A 17,376-nucleotide genomic window follows, 5' to 3' on the forward strand; every position below is an offset into this window, starting at 1 on the left:
GGGAATCGAAGAGAGCGCGTTTCCCCTCAGGGTCGGTCTTCAGACTAGACGAAGTGAAACCTTCAGACGGGATGAACCTCAAAATGAAGAGAGCTCATAATGTCACGAGATCAGTCGACCGTCGGGTTGAGTCGGTGTCTTTCTCCCGTCTGCAGCAGAAGCCATTCCAGCACACTTTTGACGTATTCTGGTACTTTTTTGCCCGTGAAAAGCTCAAACAATGCACCATTGAGGAAAGAAAAAGGAACATGCCGATATAAATCGAACTGGCTCTGGGTTTGAGGAGAGGGTTATTGTCTTTTTCTTGCAATTTACGACTCTAATGATGCACTTATGTTGCCCGCTCTTCCCTTTTTCTTACACCTTACCTACTTAAGGAGGAAATCTTGATTGGTAAGTCGATGCTATCCGCAGATTTAGGGCTTATGCTTGTAGGTCGGTGCAGGCGAATGATTTACTTCTTACAGGAGAAAGAGCACAATCATCTGTCCCATTCTGAGGGCTTTCTTAGCTAGACTGATGGGATCTCTCTTTGTCTGCAATCCTTTTCATTTCTACATAATACCCATTTTGTGATGTTTGTTCGATGTTCTTTAAACCAGGCTGTTCAACGGGGCTATTGTTTACTCTTCTTCTCTTCACACGAGTTAGAGCCGGTAGATCTCTCCACGCATAGTTTTTCTTTCTTCTCTGCTCTTTTGTTCTTCCTTTCATATAATTGTTTTAGTTTAGACTGACTCTATCTCAATTCGTCCCTTCTTGCTTTCTTTTGGCTTAAGTTGAGTTTAGAAGTTCTTTTTGGGGGTTTAAATCGCATGCTTTTCAAATTTGCATGATGTCTTTATCTTTCAAAGTTTTCGATCCTGAGAAGAAAAAAAACTAAAGCAAAACTAAATAAATACTTCTCTGTGTTTTCAAGGGGATGTGTGCGTATTGTCCTAGAGAATGCACAGTGCATCGAGGCAGATAGCAGGGTTCCCCTTTCAACACACGTTTGGTTTTAAGCTGCAGCCCATTTGTCTGTTTGCAGATCCCGTCGTCGGGACCCGGAGGAGAGATTTCACGCGGGAAAGCGTCCCAGCACTCGTCCGGCCACGCCGAAGTGCCGCACGATTACGACTCGGGCAACGACACGTCCTCGCCGCCGTCCAGCAAGACTGGCGTTTGTCAGTCGGCTGTCGGTGACAACAAGAGGAACCGCTGTAGGCGCCCGTCCGCGTACGGAGACAATGCCTCTGATTCAGGGAACTCTGTGACCAGCTACGCCTCCCTGTGCAAACCGTACGCGGAGGACGGCGTGTCTGCGGCCATTTTCAGTGGGGACGGCAAGAGGTAAAGTTGTGTTCGTGAGAAATGATCCATCTGTGTCTTGGACCTTCAGTGGACCTTCAGGATGCCGCCCGCAGGCTCTATCGCTCAAAGCAGTAAAACGTGGTTTCCTTGCAGAGGGCAGATAACCTTGGGGTGTCGGGTGGAGGTCGTGAGATCCCCGAAGACATCCAGGTGTTCCCAGAGGAGGAGAAAGGCGTCCGGAAGGCGGACGAAAAGGCGTCCGTCCAGCAGCAGGAGCAGGAGCAGATCCTCAGGGAGCTCCAGATACTGCGGCCGCTATTCTCGAAGCGCGTCGCTGTCCTCCTGCAGGTGGGTCGACCCCTGGCCATGTTTATATCGCTAAAGTCCAATAAGTTACGCTGAGAACTTTGGGATTTGGAATGTGGGTGACATCACGGTGGTCCGGTCTGTATTTATTTATTTATTTATTGATCGTCTTACACGTACAGCTACCTGCCCAGGTACAGCCACTGAACGCATATCCATTTCCAGTCGAGATCAAAGACAAATTCCTCCCTCAGCAGAAACACAAATGCGATCATGACATACTTGCAAAAGGAAGTTGGTGGAAATCGAAATTGTATCTGCTGCTGGTCTGCTCGATTACGAGGGACAATTACCTTCTTTTTTTCCTTTTTCTGGCTGCCAGCTCGTACTCGCGCTCAGCGAGTCATTCAGCTGATCCGAGGCGACGGGGCAGCGTGGCCAGCTCGAGCTCCGGGGGAAGCTTCTCCAGGCGCAGCGCTGACAGGTGAACCTGACGGAAAGGTTCCCGGGGAACGAATCCACACGTTTACGTGGGTTTTAACGTCTGCGTTTGTTTGGTCCGCTTCCCCAGACTACGAGACGGAAAGAGAACGCGCAGCTCCAGGGCGACAGATGTGAAGCGCGCACATAAGGTCAGTGGGAAGAGACAAAGACGGAAATCCTACTCGCCGATGAAGAAGCGGAGGAGGGACTCGCCGAGCCACCTGGAAGCCCGGCGGATCACGAGGTGCGGCTCTTTCCCGGCTGGGTTGCTTATTGCTAGAATGTATGGCAAACATGTACCGCTGGTCCCACCCTCAGGCCCCCTCTGTCGGACGAGTTCCCAACTCGAAAGCCCCTCCGATGGTACCTGTGCACCATGAAACGGCATTGACCCAGACGATGAGATAAAATGTGAAGCAGCCTCGGGTGCTGCAGGAACAGATGGTGCAACACAGGCGATCTGAGATGTATTTTTTAAAAAAGAACAAGCGCAGTGTGATAATCAGATCTCGCATCCGCACGGCCAGGTTTCCCTCGCTAGCGTTTCCAACTGCCGTTTGCGCGAAGGAACCCCGCACCGAGAGAGTCATCGCTCCGATGATCTACGTTGTTTCAAGGCTCCACTGATCGACGTTTGATTGACGTCCCCTTGTTGCTCTCCACAGTGCCAGGAAGCGACCCGTCCCCTACTTCCGACCGAGCCCTTCCTCCAGCAGCCGGTCCACCAGCGTGTCGTCCTGGAGCAGCCTCTTCACCCGCAGCCGCAGCCGCAGCCGCAGCCGGACCCCCAGTTACTCCTCCTACCGGAGCTACAGCCGCAGCTCGTCCTGGAACTCCATCTTTGGGACCCGCAGTCGCAGCCGGAGTCGCGGCCCGTTGCCCAAACGCCACAAAAGAAGGCGTTAGGGTCGTCAAGGGGTCGGAGGCTCGCGGCCCCTTTTTTTTTCTCCAGCGATGGATGTTGGACTCTGGGCCGTCTCCGTGCGCTGCATGGATGGGAATTGTCCCCGCAGGGGTCCGACCACGTTTATCGTTGTGGCCGCCCACAGAGACCACAGGAGACTGAATGTCTCGCTGCTTCTTTGTGTTGTTCCTGTACTGCATCGTCTTGCATCAGCACTAATGGCCTGAGACTGTTCATCTTTTAGATACGTAAACATCGCTGCTGCTTACTATGACCATTCACTTACCATAATTATTCTCTTAAATTCGTACTGTATTTATTTATTTTAATATGGAAAGTTCTTTGACATAGTGAATCATAAGGTACAAAGGAGAGCTGAAATGACGGAGTGTGTACATACGGATGCACCAGCTTCACAAGGCATGTCAGGTAGTGTGTGTTGGATTTTGTTTCCGACTAATGGAGGAAACGTTTAAGCCGCTTGAGCGTTCACAAATGGCTCGGGAGCGACGTCAGGAATGAAGAAAAGGTACTTTGCTCCGATCTCTGCGCGTCGGCTGTCAGCTCAAATGTCAAGTTAATTTATCCTCAAGTGAAAAACAATTGAAATGTCAATCGGATGTGATGCAGCGGCGAGCGATCGAGACGTTCGGGGTGTCAGAGGAGGTTCTTCGCTCGGCAACTCATGGCGAGTGAAACATCTGTTTTGAGAAACAAAAAGGTTACTTTAAAGGTGCCGCGCCGTCCATGTGTATGTGTATTTAATATTTATTGATCTGTCGTCCCTCTCAGTGGTGGTCAATCTTTCTATGCAACACTGTTGATGTATCATTACCACGACTGTAATTTATGCTTGGTTTGTTCATCTTGGGTTTTTCCGCCCGGGCGTAAACCTCAAAGTGCTGGCAGGCGTTCAAAAGCAAAAAGATCTGACCTTTTGATTCTTGGTGCCTTGCCAAGCGAGTTAGATGGCCCGATTGATTCTGCTCTCATACATGTCAGTTAAATAGGAAGCTACATACAGCAGCTAAGTGACCTTAGCATAAAGACTGCAAGTTAAAAGGTTGATCTGCCAGAACCTCCAAAGCTGACTAATTAGAAAATGTGTTTGATCCGTAAAACATTTAAGGAACTTGATAACTGGTTATGAAATTGTCCCAATTTAATACTGATGCTTCTACGTGACCTTTTTTAGTTAAATAATGTATTTGTCTACTTCGCTATAATTATTCGTGATGCTTCTCTAGCGAGGTCAGTCAAATGAGAGGTTTTCTAAAGGGAGTCTGGTGTTTGGGAAACACACAATAAGACACACAAAAGGGAAGTTGATTTAAAAATGACAAGTTTATTTCTCTTTTTTCTACGCAGTGAACTATTGCAGTGAGTTGAAGATGGATGCTAAACTAAGCTAATCACAAACCGCAAACACGCGCGGGCGTCATCAATCTCCTCTCGGCGCATTTTGCTCGAAATGTCAACGTGAATCTTAAAAAAGTTAATTCCAAGGCGGCTTTGCGTCCACATTTTAGTTTGAAACCGCCACATGCTGAATAATTACCAGTTATATTCCTCGATCACGTCGAATCCATCTTCTGCGTAACCGCTCCGGGCCCCGACAGGCCTCGCTTCTCTCAGCTTATTGCCCCGAATGTCGACCAAATCAGACGAATGGGCCGAAGAGGAAACGTGATTCTGCACAGAAACCCTCCAAAAACTCCCATAAAGTGACGAGATGCCGGCGGGATGGTTTTGTGCAGTCGGGTCGAGGAACTTTTTCTAGATGTGCTCCCGGGTCCACCCCGGTGTCCCCCCCCCTCCCCTCTCCTCACAATGTAAAGTTCTTGTGTAAAAGTCCTTTTGGACGTGTAATTACTGTGGTGTAAATATGCCTCTGCGTTGTAGAGATTGTACACAAAGGTTGTGACTTTGGGCCTCGTCGGGTGTTAGAAACGTCCCCCAGTGGACTCTATATGTCTCTGTGCTGAAGCTCCCTCCTACCGTGTCTTATGTTATCATACAGAATAAGAAAGCCGCGTAGTGGCCCAGTGTTTCCCTGTTAAATCACGCTGTGAAGGACTCTATCGTTTGTCATGCTGTCACTTTTTTTTAATCTTGTGCCACTGTAGAATGTGTAGGATAAGCTCTATGAAACCATGTCCTGAATTAAAACCGAGTCTCGTTTTACGTTCTGCAGACGCACTTCTTGAAGCATGACCCCCCCCCCCCCGTGTTTTATCCGTACTGTGACATCAGCGCGTTCGACCCCAAGATCTGCGTTGCTCTGCTAATAAAAAGCCAGTGACTCACCGATGGGCGGGACTTCCAGCTCAGTGTGAGTGACATGTGGACGCTAACGTCATTTGGGGGTGGGGGGGGGTCTCTGGTCAGCTGTTGAGCCTGCGCTGCAAAAAATATCCACACCAACAAGTCACTTTTTCCTCAATCTAACCGTGAAGCGGCTTCCTTTCTGCTAATAAACCGCGGACCCGGATTGTCAGAAGTGGGGCGAAGGTCGGCCGGTTCCGGTTCTCCGCGTTCTAAGGGTTTTAAAGACGGTTTCACTTCTTGAAACGGATACTTTTTGCAGCGCGCGCGCGTTCTCTCCAGATCCTCCCAGCACGTTCCGGACGTCTTGTGAAATCCTCCCCAGTATAAAAGCCGCAGCCCGGAGGCGGTTCCGTCCATCGGGACGAGCGGTGCGCGCTTCTGCCCGTGTGCGTGTGCGTGTGCGCGGACAACCCGGAGGCCGCGTTGTTATGCGCAACATCCAAGACGGATAAAGTTTGACCGCACATCCGCTCTTTTTGTCGGTGTAAAGAAAAGTTGTGGTCGGGAGCGGGAGAGAGGGGGGGTCAGGAGGGGCAGGAGGGGGGTCGATCGGTTCCGAACAGCACAACTCGAACTGGTCCCGCGCTCCCTCTGCACATGGCCGAGGGAGACTTCTTCCCGGGGAACCGCCAGAGGTTTCCCCGGGATCCGTTCGGAGAATCGCCGTTCAGGGACCAGCTGGGGTCTCGCTTCATGGAGGACGACTTCGGGATGCCGCCTTTCCCCGACGAGCTGGCAATGGACTGGCCGGGCTGGGCTCGGCCCGGCCGGCTCGGCACGCGTCTCGGCACGTCGCCGTTCGGCGGCGGTTTACGCGCGGGTTTCCCGGCCTCGCGGCAGTCCGCGGGGGGCCCCGCGGTGTACACCAGCCGGTACGGCGAGCCCTCCTCCCGGGGCTCGCCGACCGGCACCGTCAGCGCCACCGCCACCGGGGGGGAGCCCTGGAAGGTGTGCGTGAACGTCCACAGCTTCAAGCCGGAGGAGTTGACCATCAGGACGAGGGACGGATTTGTAGATGTGTCAGGTGAGAGAACTTTTATTAAAGCTCCCTGAGGATGAGGGGCCTACTTTTGCTATCAAAGACTGTCGGAGTGAATCTGGTGGTTTCCCACTGTGACGTTCATAGGCTCAGTTTTATTTATAGGCACATTTAAAAACAACAAACGTCTTTCAAATGGGGAATTAATCAGCAAAAACACCATCACAGTGGAAATAATCAAAGCTTATTGCACATAAAAGCCATTAAATAGGATATAAACTTAACAAATTGGGCGAATAGTGTAATCTGTGCTTTAACTTTCGTTTAACACATTGAGGTCATACCCTCAGTGTTGCAATTGGAAAATATTAGGTAATATTTTCTTAAAGGTATACTATGCAATTTCCTAAGATTTAGTATCCATACATACTTCTGTTTGTCTGGAGATTTTTTTTTATTGATACTTCTTTCTTATCACTGGCTTGACTCCTCGAAATACCCGAAACAACCACCTTGCGAGGCACAAAACCTGCGCACAACTTCATGTGCACAGGTCGAATAAAAAGGAAACTCGGCCTCGCCATCGAACGGCTCTCGGTATGGAGGGAACAGATTTTGAGGGCCCGGGACTTTCATGATGGCGGGCGGGTCCTCGAGCCGGGACACCTGTTTCAGATTCCTGGAGAATCACTCCCTCGGTCACCCGTGGGGGCCCCATTTAGATTCAAGGCAAGGCCCGTGACAACAGAGGCTGTTTATAACGAGACGCGGCGCCGACCATTTTTTTTTTTCCTTTCCCAGCAGCCTTTCTGTTCCCAACTGGCCTCCGGTTTGTGCTCAGTCACTGGTTATGGGAGTAAGTTACAGAAATGACTTCCTCATGTCAGAGCCTCAGAGAGACGGATGGATTCCAGGGATAGCCGGGGGGGCCGAGGAGGACGCAAGGGACAGCAGCCCCCCCCCCGCCGGCTCTGAGTTTTTAATAAACACATTGTTGGTATGCCAGTTGGGTCATTCAATCAGCGCCATGTTGGGCCTGTTAGTGACTTGACCCCCCCCCCGATCTAAAAGTGTGACAGTCAGAGCAGGTAATTCGAGCACGCTGGAGGTGCCTGTCAGAAGGAACAAATGTTTAACGCCGGTTTCTCCGGATGTACTGGATGACGCGGCGAGGTCACTGATTCAAATGTTAGTGGATCTTACGCAATCCGTTTTTTCTTCTCTTTATTGTGATTTAAATCTCACAATAAAGAATTACAAAATAATCCTCATAAGGATCTAAGATACAGGCTTAAACCCCACCCCCAAAAAACACATCAGCTAGCATCACAAATAGCCTTTCAATTGATCATTTAGAAATAATTATAATTTAAGAAGCTGTTTATTTGTGAAATTGGGCTCAACAATTCACAGGGATGGAAAAAAAATGTAGTTAACACACAACCATATTTCAATGGTCAGTTATGTTTTAATGTGACATCATCGGGGGGAGCTAGCCGCCAGCTAGCCGACAGCTAGCCGACAGCGACACAGAATCGCTGTGCGGTTTGCTTTGTAATACGTCTACAAACATTATGCCAGACTGTCAATGGTTCATAATTAGTTGTTAATAATATGTAGTCTGGCACATCTGTAATTGTTATAGAAGATTTACAAAGAAAGCCTTACCAAGTATTTAATACAGTACTATGTTATAATATCTGCTAATAAACGGCGTAACTAATGTAATGAGATTGTAATAGTGTCCAGAAACAAATGCTTAATTCCTTTATAATAAATAGACAAATATTAGCTAAATGTATGTTTAGTAAACAGGAATGAAATGCTCATTTGTTAATGAAGGTTGTCACAAAGTGGGACGGCCCCGTCCTCCGTCTCTCCCCCCAGAACCTCGGGTATCACGACCCTTACGGAGAGCATCTGGAATGTGGCGTCTCTGTCGTAAGACGCTGAAAAGTAAGCGGAGGCGGGCGCCCGTCCAAACCTCCATCCATCACGGACTGGGACCAGTTTCCAGTCTCAGTGCGGTTCAAATAATAATGTCATGACTCCACCAGCATTCTTGCCCCCCCACCCCCTCACACCTCCGGGGGCGGAGTCCAGCACTGTGGGCGGGCCGAGTCGTCGCTGCGGGGGTATAAGGCGGCGAGCAGGGGAGTGCACAGCGGGCCTAGCCCCCCGAATCCCCCTCCCCCACCCCGACTCCCCCGAAACCCCCTCCCCCACCCCGAGCAGCTGCTACAGCCTCGTACCCGGCCAGCAGGAGGTGTTCCATCATTTCATTCCATCCCGCCAGCGGCCCCGGAGCACAAAAACAACAGAACTGGCTGAGCAATGTGCCGAATGCGATGTGCTTTCATCCCCAGATGTTTTCAGTGGCATCCATTATGAACCTCATTGATAGATATATATAGATCTATATATATATATATATATATATATATAAATATATATATATATATATATATATATATATATATATATATATTTATTTGCGTCTGTTTGACTGTATTTTTTAACAGGGAAACACGAAGAGAAGCAGGAAGAAGGAGGAATAGTCACAAAGAATTTCACAAAGAAGATCCAGTGAGTATGACGCCAGTGATGAATGATGCAAACCTTCTTTTGGTTGAACATATTTGTGACCAGTTATGTAAGAGGTGATATTGTGTTCAACTCAGTGCAGTGATACATGTACCCTGTAATACGTTTTCATTTGGTTTCTCACAAAGCTCATAGCGGCAGTGTTATGGAAAATAAGTTAATAAATCATCAGAGCAATAATGTCGGAAGCAAAATTTAAATATAAAAAGACCGGGCATGATTTTTTTAGTTCTTGTTTTTAAATATTCATTTTGGTCGCGGTTGTTGTGAGACGTCTGAGCTCGTTTGCTGGATATTAACATGTACAGACAGAAAAAGAGAAACGCTAGTTAATCAGAAGCTAACCTGAACTCTAACAAACCAAAATGACCTTTTGTGTATCATTTACTCACTTGTGTTTCCTTGACTTATCTCGCGTATCTCCACCGAGACGAGATTACCTGAACTCTAACCAACTAAATGACCCTTTGTGTATCATTTATTATTTTTTAAATCTATAAATAACTCACCTCGATACCCAAATCCTCAGAGAGGTCACAGTTTTAGTTTGTATGACTGGGGATTTACTGTTATTACTTTCTTTTCCCCTCATGCTTACTGTGCACATATCCAATGTTGACGCAAAGGGGACGGCGCAGATTGAAGGGAAATTAGTTCCTACAAAGTAAAGAAGCAGCAGTTGATCAAATATAACATTACGGACCAAATAAGTAAAACCTCCGTCGTAACGAACGGGATGCTTTAAACGTTGCCTGCTGTACAAAACCAGTATGTGAGATGAATGTGATCTGATCTGATATATAATATAATATATATACCAGTAATACCGTTACATGACTGTATATGAGATCTGTGTGAACTCTGAGCCCTTCTTCCTTGGTAAAGGTTTGCGGAACTACTTCCTGCAACTTTTATATATATATTTTTTCAGATGCAATTGAATTGCTGTTTTTCAAGAGGTCATGTTTTCGCTCCTGATCCGTTTACTTGTTTGTCGGGTTTATCTTTCACTTCTGTGCACGCTGCCGGATACTCTGAGGCATTCGGTCTTGGCAGACGTCGGTTGAGGCTCCATCTAAATTGGATGTGCCGTAATCTGACTCCCAAGTCTCTGTGTTTCTACCAAAAACTATTTCCCGTTATCACCCTTTTCCCCTCCTCTTGTGCCGCGGGGCTGTTTCAGGAGATGTTGCCCCTCTATTAGATTGTTCTTCTTCTGCTGGATGTCGTTGTTCGAGCTGAATGTGATATTTGTCCCCTGAAAGACAACCTGACTCGAGGAAGCTTCGGCCCCTTCCGACTTATTTCTCAGCGGAGTGGCAAAGCCCTTGGAGGGTCCTCTCTAATTAAAACGGAGTGTGACGCCGGAGTCTCTGTCTAGCGCGTCTGAACAGGGCGGTCTGATGTTTATCTGAGCTCCCGGAGACGCCTCGGCTGCTCGCAGTGCCCGTATTTGGCCACGCTGTCTGGACGGAGAGCCGAGCCGCCCGGGGATTCAGTGCGCTCGTCTCTTTCAGTCCTAAGTGAGGTGCTTTATTCGGTAAATCGACTCGATAAGTTGGAACCAGTATCACAAGCCAACAATCCCGCCGCTCCGTGGCAAATGTCAAAAAAATATTACGCAAAAAATTGGTGAGCAAAAAAAAAGCTGTTGCCTCGATGGCAGATGAGAGCAGCGCGTTAACTGCGCACCGATGGTAATTTAAAGGTGTTGAACCTCTGCAGACAGATGCTCTGGTTAATTGGCCTCAGGTTGATTTTGTGCTTCACACCTGGAGGCAGTTTGTGTTTCTCTCCTGCAGAGCCGCAGGATTCCTAATTAAAACTCGCAGGTGTGAGATTCTCACGAGCGCAAAAGGACTAGTTGAATTTTTTTTAAATAACAGTCAGAATCTCTTAAACATGCATCACCTGACTGCAGGCAGTTTACTGGTATTGTGTCAATGAAAAAAATCGCCGCTTTGAACAATTAACAGACAACAAAATGTTCAAATTATGCAAGACGCGCAGTTTCTCCTCAATCTGGATGTTTAACCCGACGCACGGCGGCGTGCAGATTGTACTTCTGCTGCTCTTAACGTGGGAACTTCTCGCCTTGCATCAAAAGATGATTCCTAATGGTCCGTCTCGCTCACTCGCCAGGATCCCGATTGACGTGGACCCCGTGACCGTCTTCGCCTCCTTGTCCCCCGAGGGCGTCCTCATCATCGAAGCCCGGCAGACGCCTCCGTACTACCTCTTCAGCAACGAGGACTCCCCGCAGGGGGGAGACGCACAGGAGGTGGAGGCCCTCAAGACCCAAGAGGCCCCCGCCGTCTAAATCCCAACTAGCACAAGGAATCATCCTGCACTATTGAGTTCATGTTTGATGGGAAATGTTAACGTGCAGAATGTAATGTCATGCTTGAGGTCTTTATTGAAGCTGCACAGGGAAAGGATTGAAGCAGACCAGCAGATAAGTCAACAGCTTTCTCCCCAGCAGGACAGAGATGCCGCCGGTCGCCCAAATTAAATTCAGGTGTCACTTCTCTTTCACGTCCGATGAAAACCCATAAATGTCCAGAAGGAGCTGAAACTTGAGGGTGTTTTTTTTGGTTTGTATTTCTTTTATTACAGATTGATTAGAGACCAGCTTTTAGAATAAACACAAACTCATATTTTATCATAGTTCTATTGGATTTTTTAAAAGTATGCATATGTTAATTTCTCTTTGTGCAGCTTTATATTCTACATACAGTAACCGGTAAAAAGTTTGGAGACGCCTTCTCATTCAATTCAATGAGACTGGTTCAGATGTTGGGCCGCTGATGCATATTAAGTTGTAGCATTATCGCTAACCATTAAATACTGTATGTGAATCATATTTGTATTCATGTCAACATGCAATCAAGCAGAGTGTTTTTTGCATCTTTGGTTTAAAAATATCAATACAAATGTGCCTTTATTTACTTGAGTGCCTCGACTCCCTGCAGCTCTCCCGTTGTTTGGGTTGATGAGCGTCACTCAACCTGACGCGAAGGAGAAGCTTCATTGTGGAGTGAATCTAGTTCTGAGTGTATTGTAAATATACTTTCATTACGTGCCGATTCATTCAAAAATATTCATCTGAAGTGTTCCACGTTTTGCAACATAATTTGCGTTTTTATTCTTCTTTTGTATTTGAGCATTCGGGATGAAGGCTGCATGGTTGCTGGAACTGACGTTTGTCTCCTACATCCTTTTTTGTTTTTCTTCTTGTTGACGTCTTTGTGTTGGCTGATGCAATAAAAAAAAAAAAAATCTCCCATTGTGTCTTAACATCTGTGTGTTTTTACGGAGGGCCGTGGCACTCTGTGGCCCGGTAACCGAGGATCCAGGGGGCCTGTGTTGTGTTGTGTTGTTGTTGTTGGATAACAGAAGGAATTGGGGAGCAGATTAGCGGAGGGCTTTGGTGCCGGCTGAGATTGGCACCGGCGTGCGCGCGGGCTGCGGAATGGGCCGAGTGCAGCGCGGCACCGCTGCCAGGGCTTTTGTATGTGCACAAAAGAGCACGAAAAAAAATGAGCCGTTTCAGGCAGTTTCCGTTGCATGTTGCGTGATGCAAAATAATGCAACAATGCAGCGCTGGATGCAAGAGGGGTAATCAGCCGGAAAAAGTGGAGTCGACAAAAGGGCCTCTGCGGCGTTGGCCTCGCTTCGCGCGGCGTGCCACCTCGCAGAAAACGGCTGTATTTACTGCTATCGCGTGACGATAGCGGCGCTGCCATGGCAACGTCATCATTTGGAAAGCTATCCGTGGAAGTGACTAATGCACAGCTGTGAGTCTCAAAACTCTCAAACGCGGTGATAATTAATCACCTGTTTGTTTATTTATCCCGGTTGCCCCCCAGCTATGAATGTGATGAACGTGACGTGTGATCACTTATCCAGGAGACGGTTGCAAATTGACACATTCATTTAAAGAGGATGTGAAAAGATGTAGAAATGATGAGACACCAAACACTTTATTGAACATTTCCACATGCTGTTGCTTTATTGGAGCTGCAAACATTACTAGCTGTGTGTGTCTACGCACTAAAACGCATCTGGTGACACTTCGTGCCTCTACCCGGTGTGTTCTTGTTTTACGTCGGCGGCCTCCAGCTCCCGGCCCGGGTCCTCGCTCGGGGGGGTCTGGCCCGGCTCCGGCCCGTCGGGGCGGGCGATCTCCTCCGCAGCCTCCCCCGAGCCGGCCGCTACCTGGATCTCTCCATCCACGGCTGGTTCTCCGTGTCCCGGCTGTTCGGACTCATCCGCGCGGGTTTGCGGATCTACGCGGGGCTCCGGGGATTCTCGAGGGCTCGCGGGCCGGTCGCCATCGACGGCCGCTGGAGGTCGGGACTCTGCGGCTGTCTCTTCGCGAGTCTCCTCCTCCTCCTCCTTGTGCTGCTGAGGCCCAACTGTGGCGCTGCCAGGGTCGGCCCGCTGGCCGCGATCCTCTTGTTGGGACTCTTTCCCGTCCTCCTCTGCGGACGGTAAACTTTGGGCCTCGGGGGTTCTGCAGCTTTCCAGTTCTGCGTCAGGGGCTTCATATTTCTCCAGCCTTTCTCCAGTCACCTCGAGCTCTACCTGTGTTTTAATAAACATGAGAGAAATGTCAGTGAAATGAAACGCTTGCAGGACGGATAGCCCGGTACCTTAATAGTATCGAGGTGGGGCACGAGGTCATTGAACAGGATGCAATCTGCGCCTGTTGTTCAGAACGTGTCTTTAAACTGTCCAGTTTAAAGGGATGGTTTGACATTTTGGTAAATGTGCCTGACTTCCGACTGTGTTCACCTTTATGGGAATGATGGTGGGAGAAGGAACGGACGTTTTGGGGACTGGAGCCTCCACAGTCAGGACGCCGTCGACAGAAAGCACGGAGGCGATTTTGGTCACATCGATCTCAGCCGGCAGCCTGAAAACGACAAGAACCCGTTTCCAACGTATCGGGGCGTACAACGTGCAGGCGGTAACTACCGGTGACCTCCCCTCATACCTGTATTTCCTGGTAAAACACCTGGCGATGAATCCGTGCTCGTCCGGCCTCTCCTCGTGTTTCCCTGCGGAGGGGAAGAATGAGAGAGAAGTCTATTTAGAGAACGCTGTCAGGGATAAAAGCGCTTGACGGACGACATTATCAACACTTGGGCAGAAACTTTCCCGTGTATAGAAGTAATTAGCGACGCTGGAGTGAACCTTTAACGCTGTTTAATCAAACACAACTGCCCGCCAAGGCTCCGTACCTCCGACCTCCAGGAATCCGTCTCTGACGCTGAGAGAAATCTCCGAGGGGAGGAAGTGGGCCACTTCCAGGCTCACCCTCCACTTGTACGGCTCTCTGCTACTCTGCTGGCCGGGACGATGCACCGGCCCACAGATGTAGGGCACGAACAGCGGAGCGGGTGTGAAGCCCGGCCAGGGGCAGCCGGCCAGGCCCCTCTGGAGCCGCTCCACGTCCGTCCACCGAGGGTCCGCCGGCTCCAGGAAAGGCGGCGTGCCCACGTCCTGGTTGAAAAGGCTGCTGGACTGCCGCCACTTACTCGGGGGCCGCGGGGGGCCCCCTCCGCCGAGCGCCCCGCGCGACGACTCGGCTTCGTCGTGTTCGCCCATTGGTTTTCCGAGAGCAGGAAGGAAGACCTTTAGTGCCGGACCCCCCCCTATTCGAGGATTAAGTGAAATCAGAGGGAATGAAGAGAGGGAGCCGGAGGCGGTGGGACGGGGGGGAATCTCCGCGGGGCTTTATATACGGCTCCCGTCTGTCTCAGCACTTATTAAGCACTCATGCCGATCCCATGAGAGATGTGTGCGGGCATGCATGAGGTGATGGGTGTGGAGGCGAGGGGGGGGGGGGGGGGGTCGGGGGGACACTACCTCTTGCTGGCCTGAAGAAGACAGCAGGCTAATTAGTTGTATTTTTAGCTTTTGAGGGCGCGATGGCAAATAGCGAGCGTTTGGCTGAAGGCCGGTTTGTGTTTGAACTGTTGCATCTGTTGGCCTGAAGACCTCGTCCCTGTCGCACCCCGGTGAACTGCCTCCCGTACCGGGTGACCTCCTCGCTGCCGCCACGAGCCCCCCACCCCCCCACCCTCCCTCCCTCAAGAGGACACACAGTGGCAGCGGTTTGTCTGGAGCATAACATACCTCCACGGGAGGACACAAAAGGATCTGTTTTGTGTTATCTGAAACGTTTCAGTGGCGTGTGTGTGTGCGTGTGTGTGTGTGTGTGTGTGTGTGTGTGTGTGTGTGTGTGTGTGTGCAGTGAGTGTTAACGGCTCCTTTCCACTTCCATTTTTCTTTGGCTCTGCGGTCTCAACAGGGTTATTATTGTTCTCTCTTTTATCAAGTGTGACAGACTTGTCGGTGTTTCTCTTTTAGAGCCGCGTGCCCTGACATCCTGGCATTCTGTCCAATGGAGCACAAAACAGATTGAACAGATGTTTGGTGACACTTTGTGTGATGCCTCACCAACAGAATCTGTCAGTAGGATACGCCGCGAGAGTCAAATTGAGTTTTAGCTGATGCTGCCGCCGGAGTCGCCTGAAAGGATTCGCTCCCCTGTTGAAAGCGTCAATAGAGGATTCCATCCTGCTCACAGAAAACGCACACACGGTGCACGCAGGTGTTCGTACGCTTTAAAGGTTTGGAAGGCAAAGGTGGAAAAAATAAAATAAAACTACCACATTGTATTTTTAAATCTGATAATGACCCATAACATGCTTTTGTATTCCTTGTCTTTGTGCTTAGCGAGGTTATTTCACTCTGGAGAAATGTATGTGTGATATAAAAACAGCCAACATGCAGGTTCCCATCCAGAGGACGGCAGCTGATTTACCTGATTAGCTCATCGTCTCTGCTTGGTCGAGTCGATCTAGCTCGACATCATCCAACACATCCAACACTTCTTCTCCAGCTCTCGGTAGTAAAATGCACGATTGGCCACGAGGTGATCACAGTGTAATCTTTTAAACATTTGAAATTTCCAGGACGATCCCCAGAGCTGCATGGACTGAAATGCCAGTGAAGAGATGGAGCATGAAAGGATAGACTGATGGACATTATCTTGATTTACTCATTTGAATTGATTGCATGCAGTTTTTTATTAAACCAAATAAACATGTAATAAAGAAGCACCTCACCGTAGCCAATGTCAATAATGTCAGCGCGATTGATGGTTTAAAGTTTAGAATCTCTCTGGTAAGTGATACAAAGCTGGAAGGAGAAAACAAGTTAATGTAACTAAGCAGCAGAATTCTGCCTTAATGTCACCCATTAATCAAGTATTTGTGCAGGTTGTAAGATTGTTATGAGAATGAGACAATGGTAATTATTACGAGTAATGTAAAATAAATATAAATAGATATTTTATGTGAGTGTGACAGATGTCAACTAGCTTCATGTATAGTTTATGTCTGGGTATGTAAGGCAGTGCCATTGGGAAAAAACGACGAATCCCATCGGGCGCCGCGCATGCGCAGTCGACCACCGGAGCTAACGGAAAACTTGCCAGTGCTAATTAGCATCCTCGCTTACTAACATTTAACGTTAATTTCATTCAAAAGCAACCCTACCGGACTCCAACCAGCGCAAGTCATCCGGAGTAAGGTAATGACCGAGAATGTACGCAGTGGTTGTGACGGTTCCCTCGCTTCTGACAGCTGACGTTGTTGTTGTTTTTTTCTATCGACTCGTTTTTGCGCCCACGGTAAGTAACGTCAGTTAACGTTCCGTTTGGTTGTCTCTACTACCCGTTCGCCCGACCACTAACCCACCCTCGTTCTTTCTCTTGTGGCTGGTGTCCATTTCAGTTAACCAACATCTAAGTTAGCTGCACACAAACTCAGTTATTTTATACATTATAACTTACCTGTGACAACACAGAACGAAAGGTGTTAGCATAGCGAGCTAACGTTAGCTAACATGCTCTCCAGCTAAAGGTGGCTAGCTTAGCTGTGGTCTCTAAAGTGGTCAGTTTAATGTCGTCCTGTGGGATCAAAGTGATTTGGGGATTTCGCAGTATATAATTATCATACTGTAGAGCTTCAATTGAATGAATAGAAACGTTTTTTTACGAGGCATCGTGAATGAATCTCCTAAAATAAAACATCCTTGACGTAACGTTGGTTTGATGTATGAATAGTCGCTACTAGTCACGATGCTACTGTATCACGCTCACTAGCCAGACTTTCATCCACCTGTTAGAATCCTTCACTGTAACGTGATTTAAATCACAATCAGCTGTCAAGTCACAACCCCCACCTTACTTTCATATGTTGTATTATATTTAACACGTGTAAACAGCGGCATGGGGATGCGATATCTGTATGGGTTTTTGTTTTATTTACTTACTTTTGTCAGTCAGTCATCTTCTAAACCGCATTAGAGCCATTACAGTAAAAGCGTGTAGTGACTGATTTCAAAATAAGAGGCTATTTCCAATTAACCTGTCATGTCACATCCTTAATTATCCTGATTAATT

At 48.5% G+C, this 17,376-nt stretch overlaps 3 protein-coding genes across 6 annotated transcripts in view; 2 read left to right on the plus strand and 1 right to left on the minus strand.

The window, feature by feature from the left end:
• srrm4 (serine/arginine repetitive matrix 4) overlaps positions 1-5,170 on the plus strand; it is a 37,906-nt gene extending 32,736 nt beyond the window's left edge. For all 3 annotated transcript variants that reach the window (XM_040195512.2, XM_040195513.2, XM_078086159.1), the window contains 5 exons: positions 1,031-1,332; positions 1,447-1,641; positions 1,982-2,083; positions 2,171-2,326; positions 2,748-5,170. In XM_040195512.2, coding sequence (XP_040051446.2) covers positions 1,031-1,332; positions 1,447-1,641; positions 1,982-2,083; positions 2,171-2,326; positions 2,748-2,988 — 996 coding nt within the window. In that variant the 3' untranslated portion in view covers positions 2,989-5,170. The remainder of the gene's footprint in view (positions 1-1,030; positions 1,333-1,446; positions 1,642-1,981; positions 2,084-2,170; positions 2,327-2,747) is intronic.
• Positions 5,171-5,341: 171 nt separating this feature from the next.
• hspb8 (heat shock protein b8) lies at positions 5,342-12,194 on the plus strand. Its single transcript, XM_078086162.1, has 3 exons — positions 5,342-6,338; positions 8,816-8,879; positions 11,040-12,194. Exons 1-3 carry the CDS (start codon positions 5,912-5,914, stop codon positions 11,215-11,217), a joined length of 669 nt encoding a protein of 222 aa, XP_077942288.1. The 5' UTR covers positions 5,342-5,911; the 3' UTR covers positions 11,218-12,194.
• Positions 12,195-12,879: 685 nt separating this feature from the next.
• On the minus strand, positions 12,880-16,110 carry LOC120830692 (uncharacterized). 2 transcript variants are annotated; one of them, XM_078086160.1, is made up of 6 exons: positions 16,037-16,110; positions 15,733-15,906; positions 14,144-14,557; positions 13,897-13,960; positions 13,695-13,815; positions 12,880-13,484 (listed from the first exon to the last, which is right to left on the minus strand). In XM_078086160.1, the coding sequence occupies exons 3-6, from the start codon at positions 14,508-14,510 to the stop codon at positions 12,981-12,983; spliced, it is 1,056 nt and encodes a 351-aa protein (XP_077942286.1). In that variant the 5' UTR covers positions 14,511-14,557; positions 15,733-15,906; positions 16,037-16,110; the 3' UTR covers positions 12,880-12,980. The 2 variants fall into 2 exon arrangements, with proteins under 2 accessions (XP_077942286.1, XP_040051448.2); XM_040195514.2 differs by lacking the exons at positions 15,733-15,906; positions 16,037-16,110 and having other exon boundaries at positions 14,144-15,225.
• Positions 16,111-17,376: the final 1,266 nt, after the last annotated feature.

This window comes from Gasterosteus aculeatus, chromosome 13 (assembly GCF_964276395.1).
Source record: "Gasterosteus aculeatus chromosome 13, fGasAcu3.hap1.1, whole genome shotgun sequence".
Taxonomy (NCBI): domain Eukaryota; kingdom Metazoa; phylum Chordata; class Actinopteri; order Perciformes; family Gasterosteidae; genus Gasterosteus; species Gasterosteus aculeatus.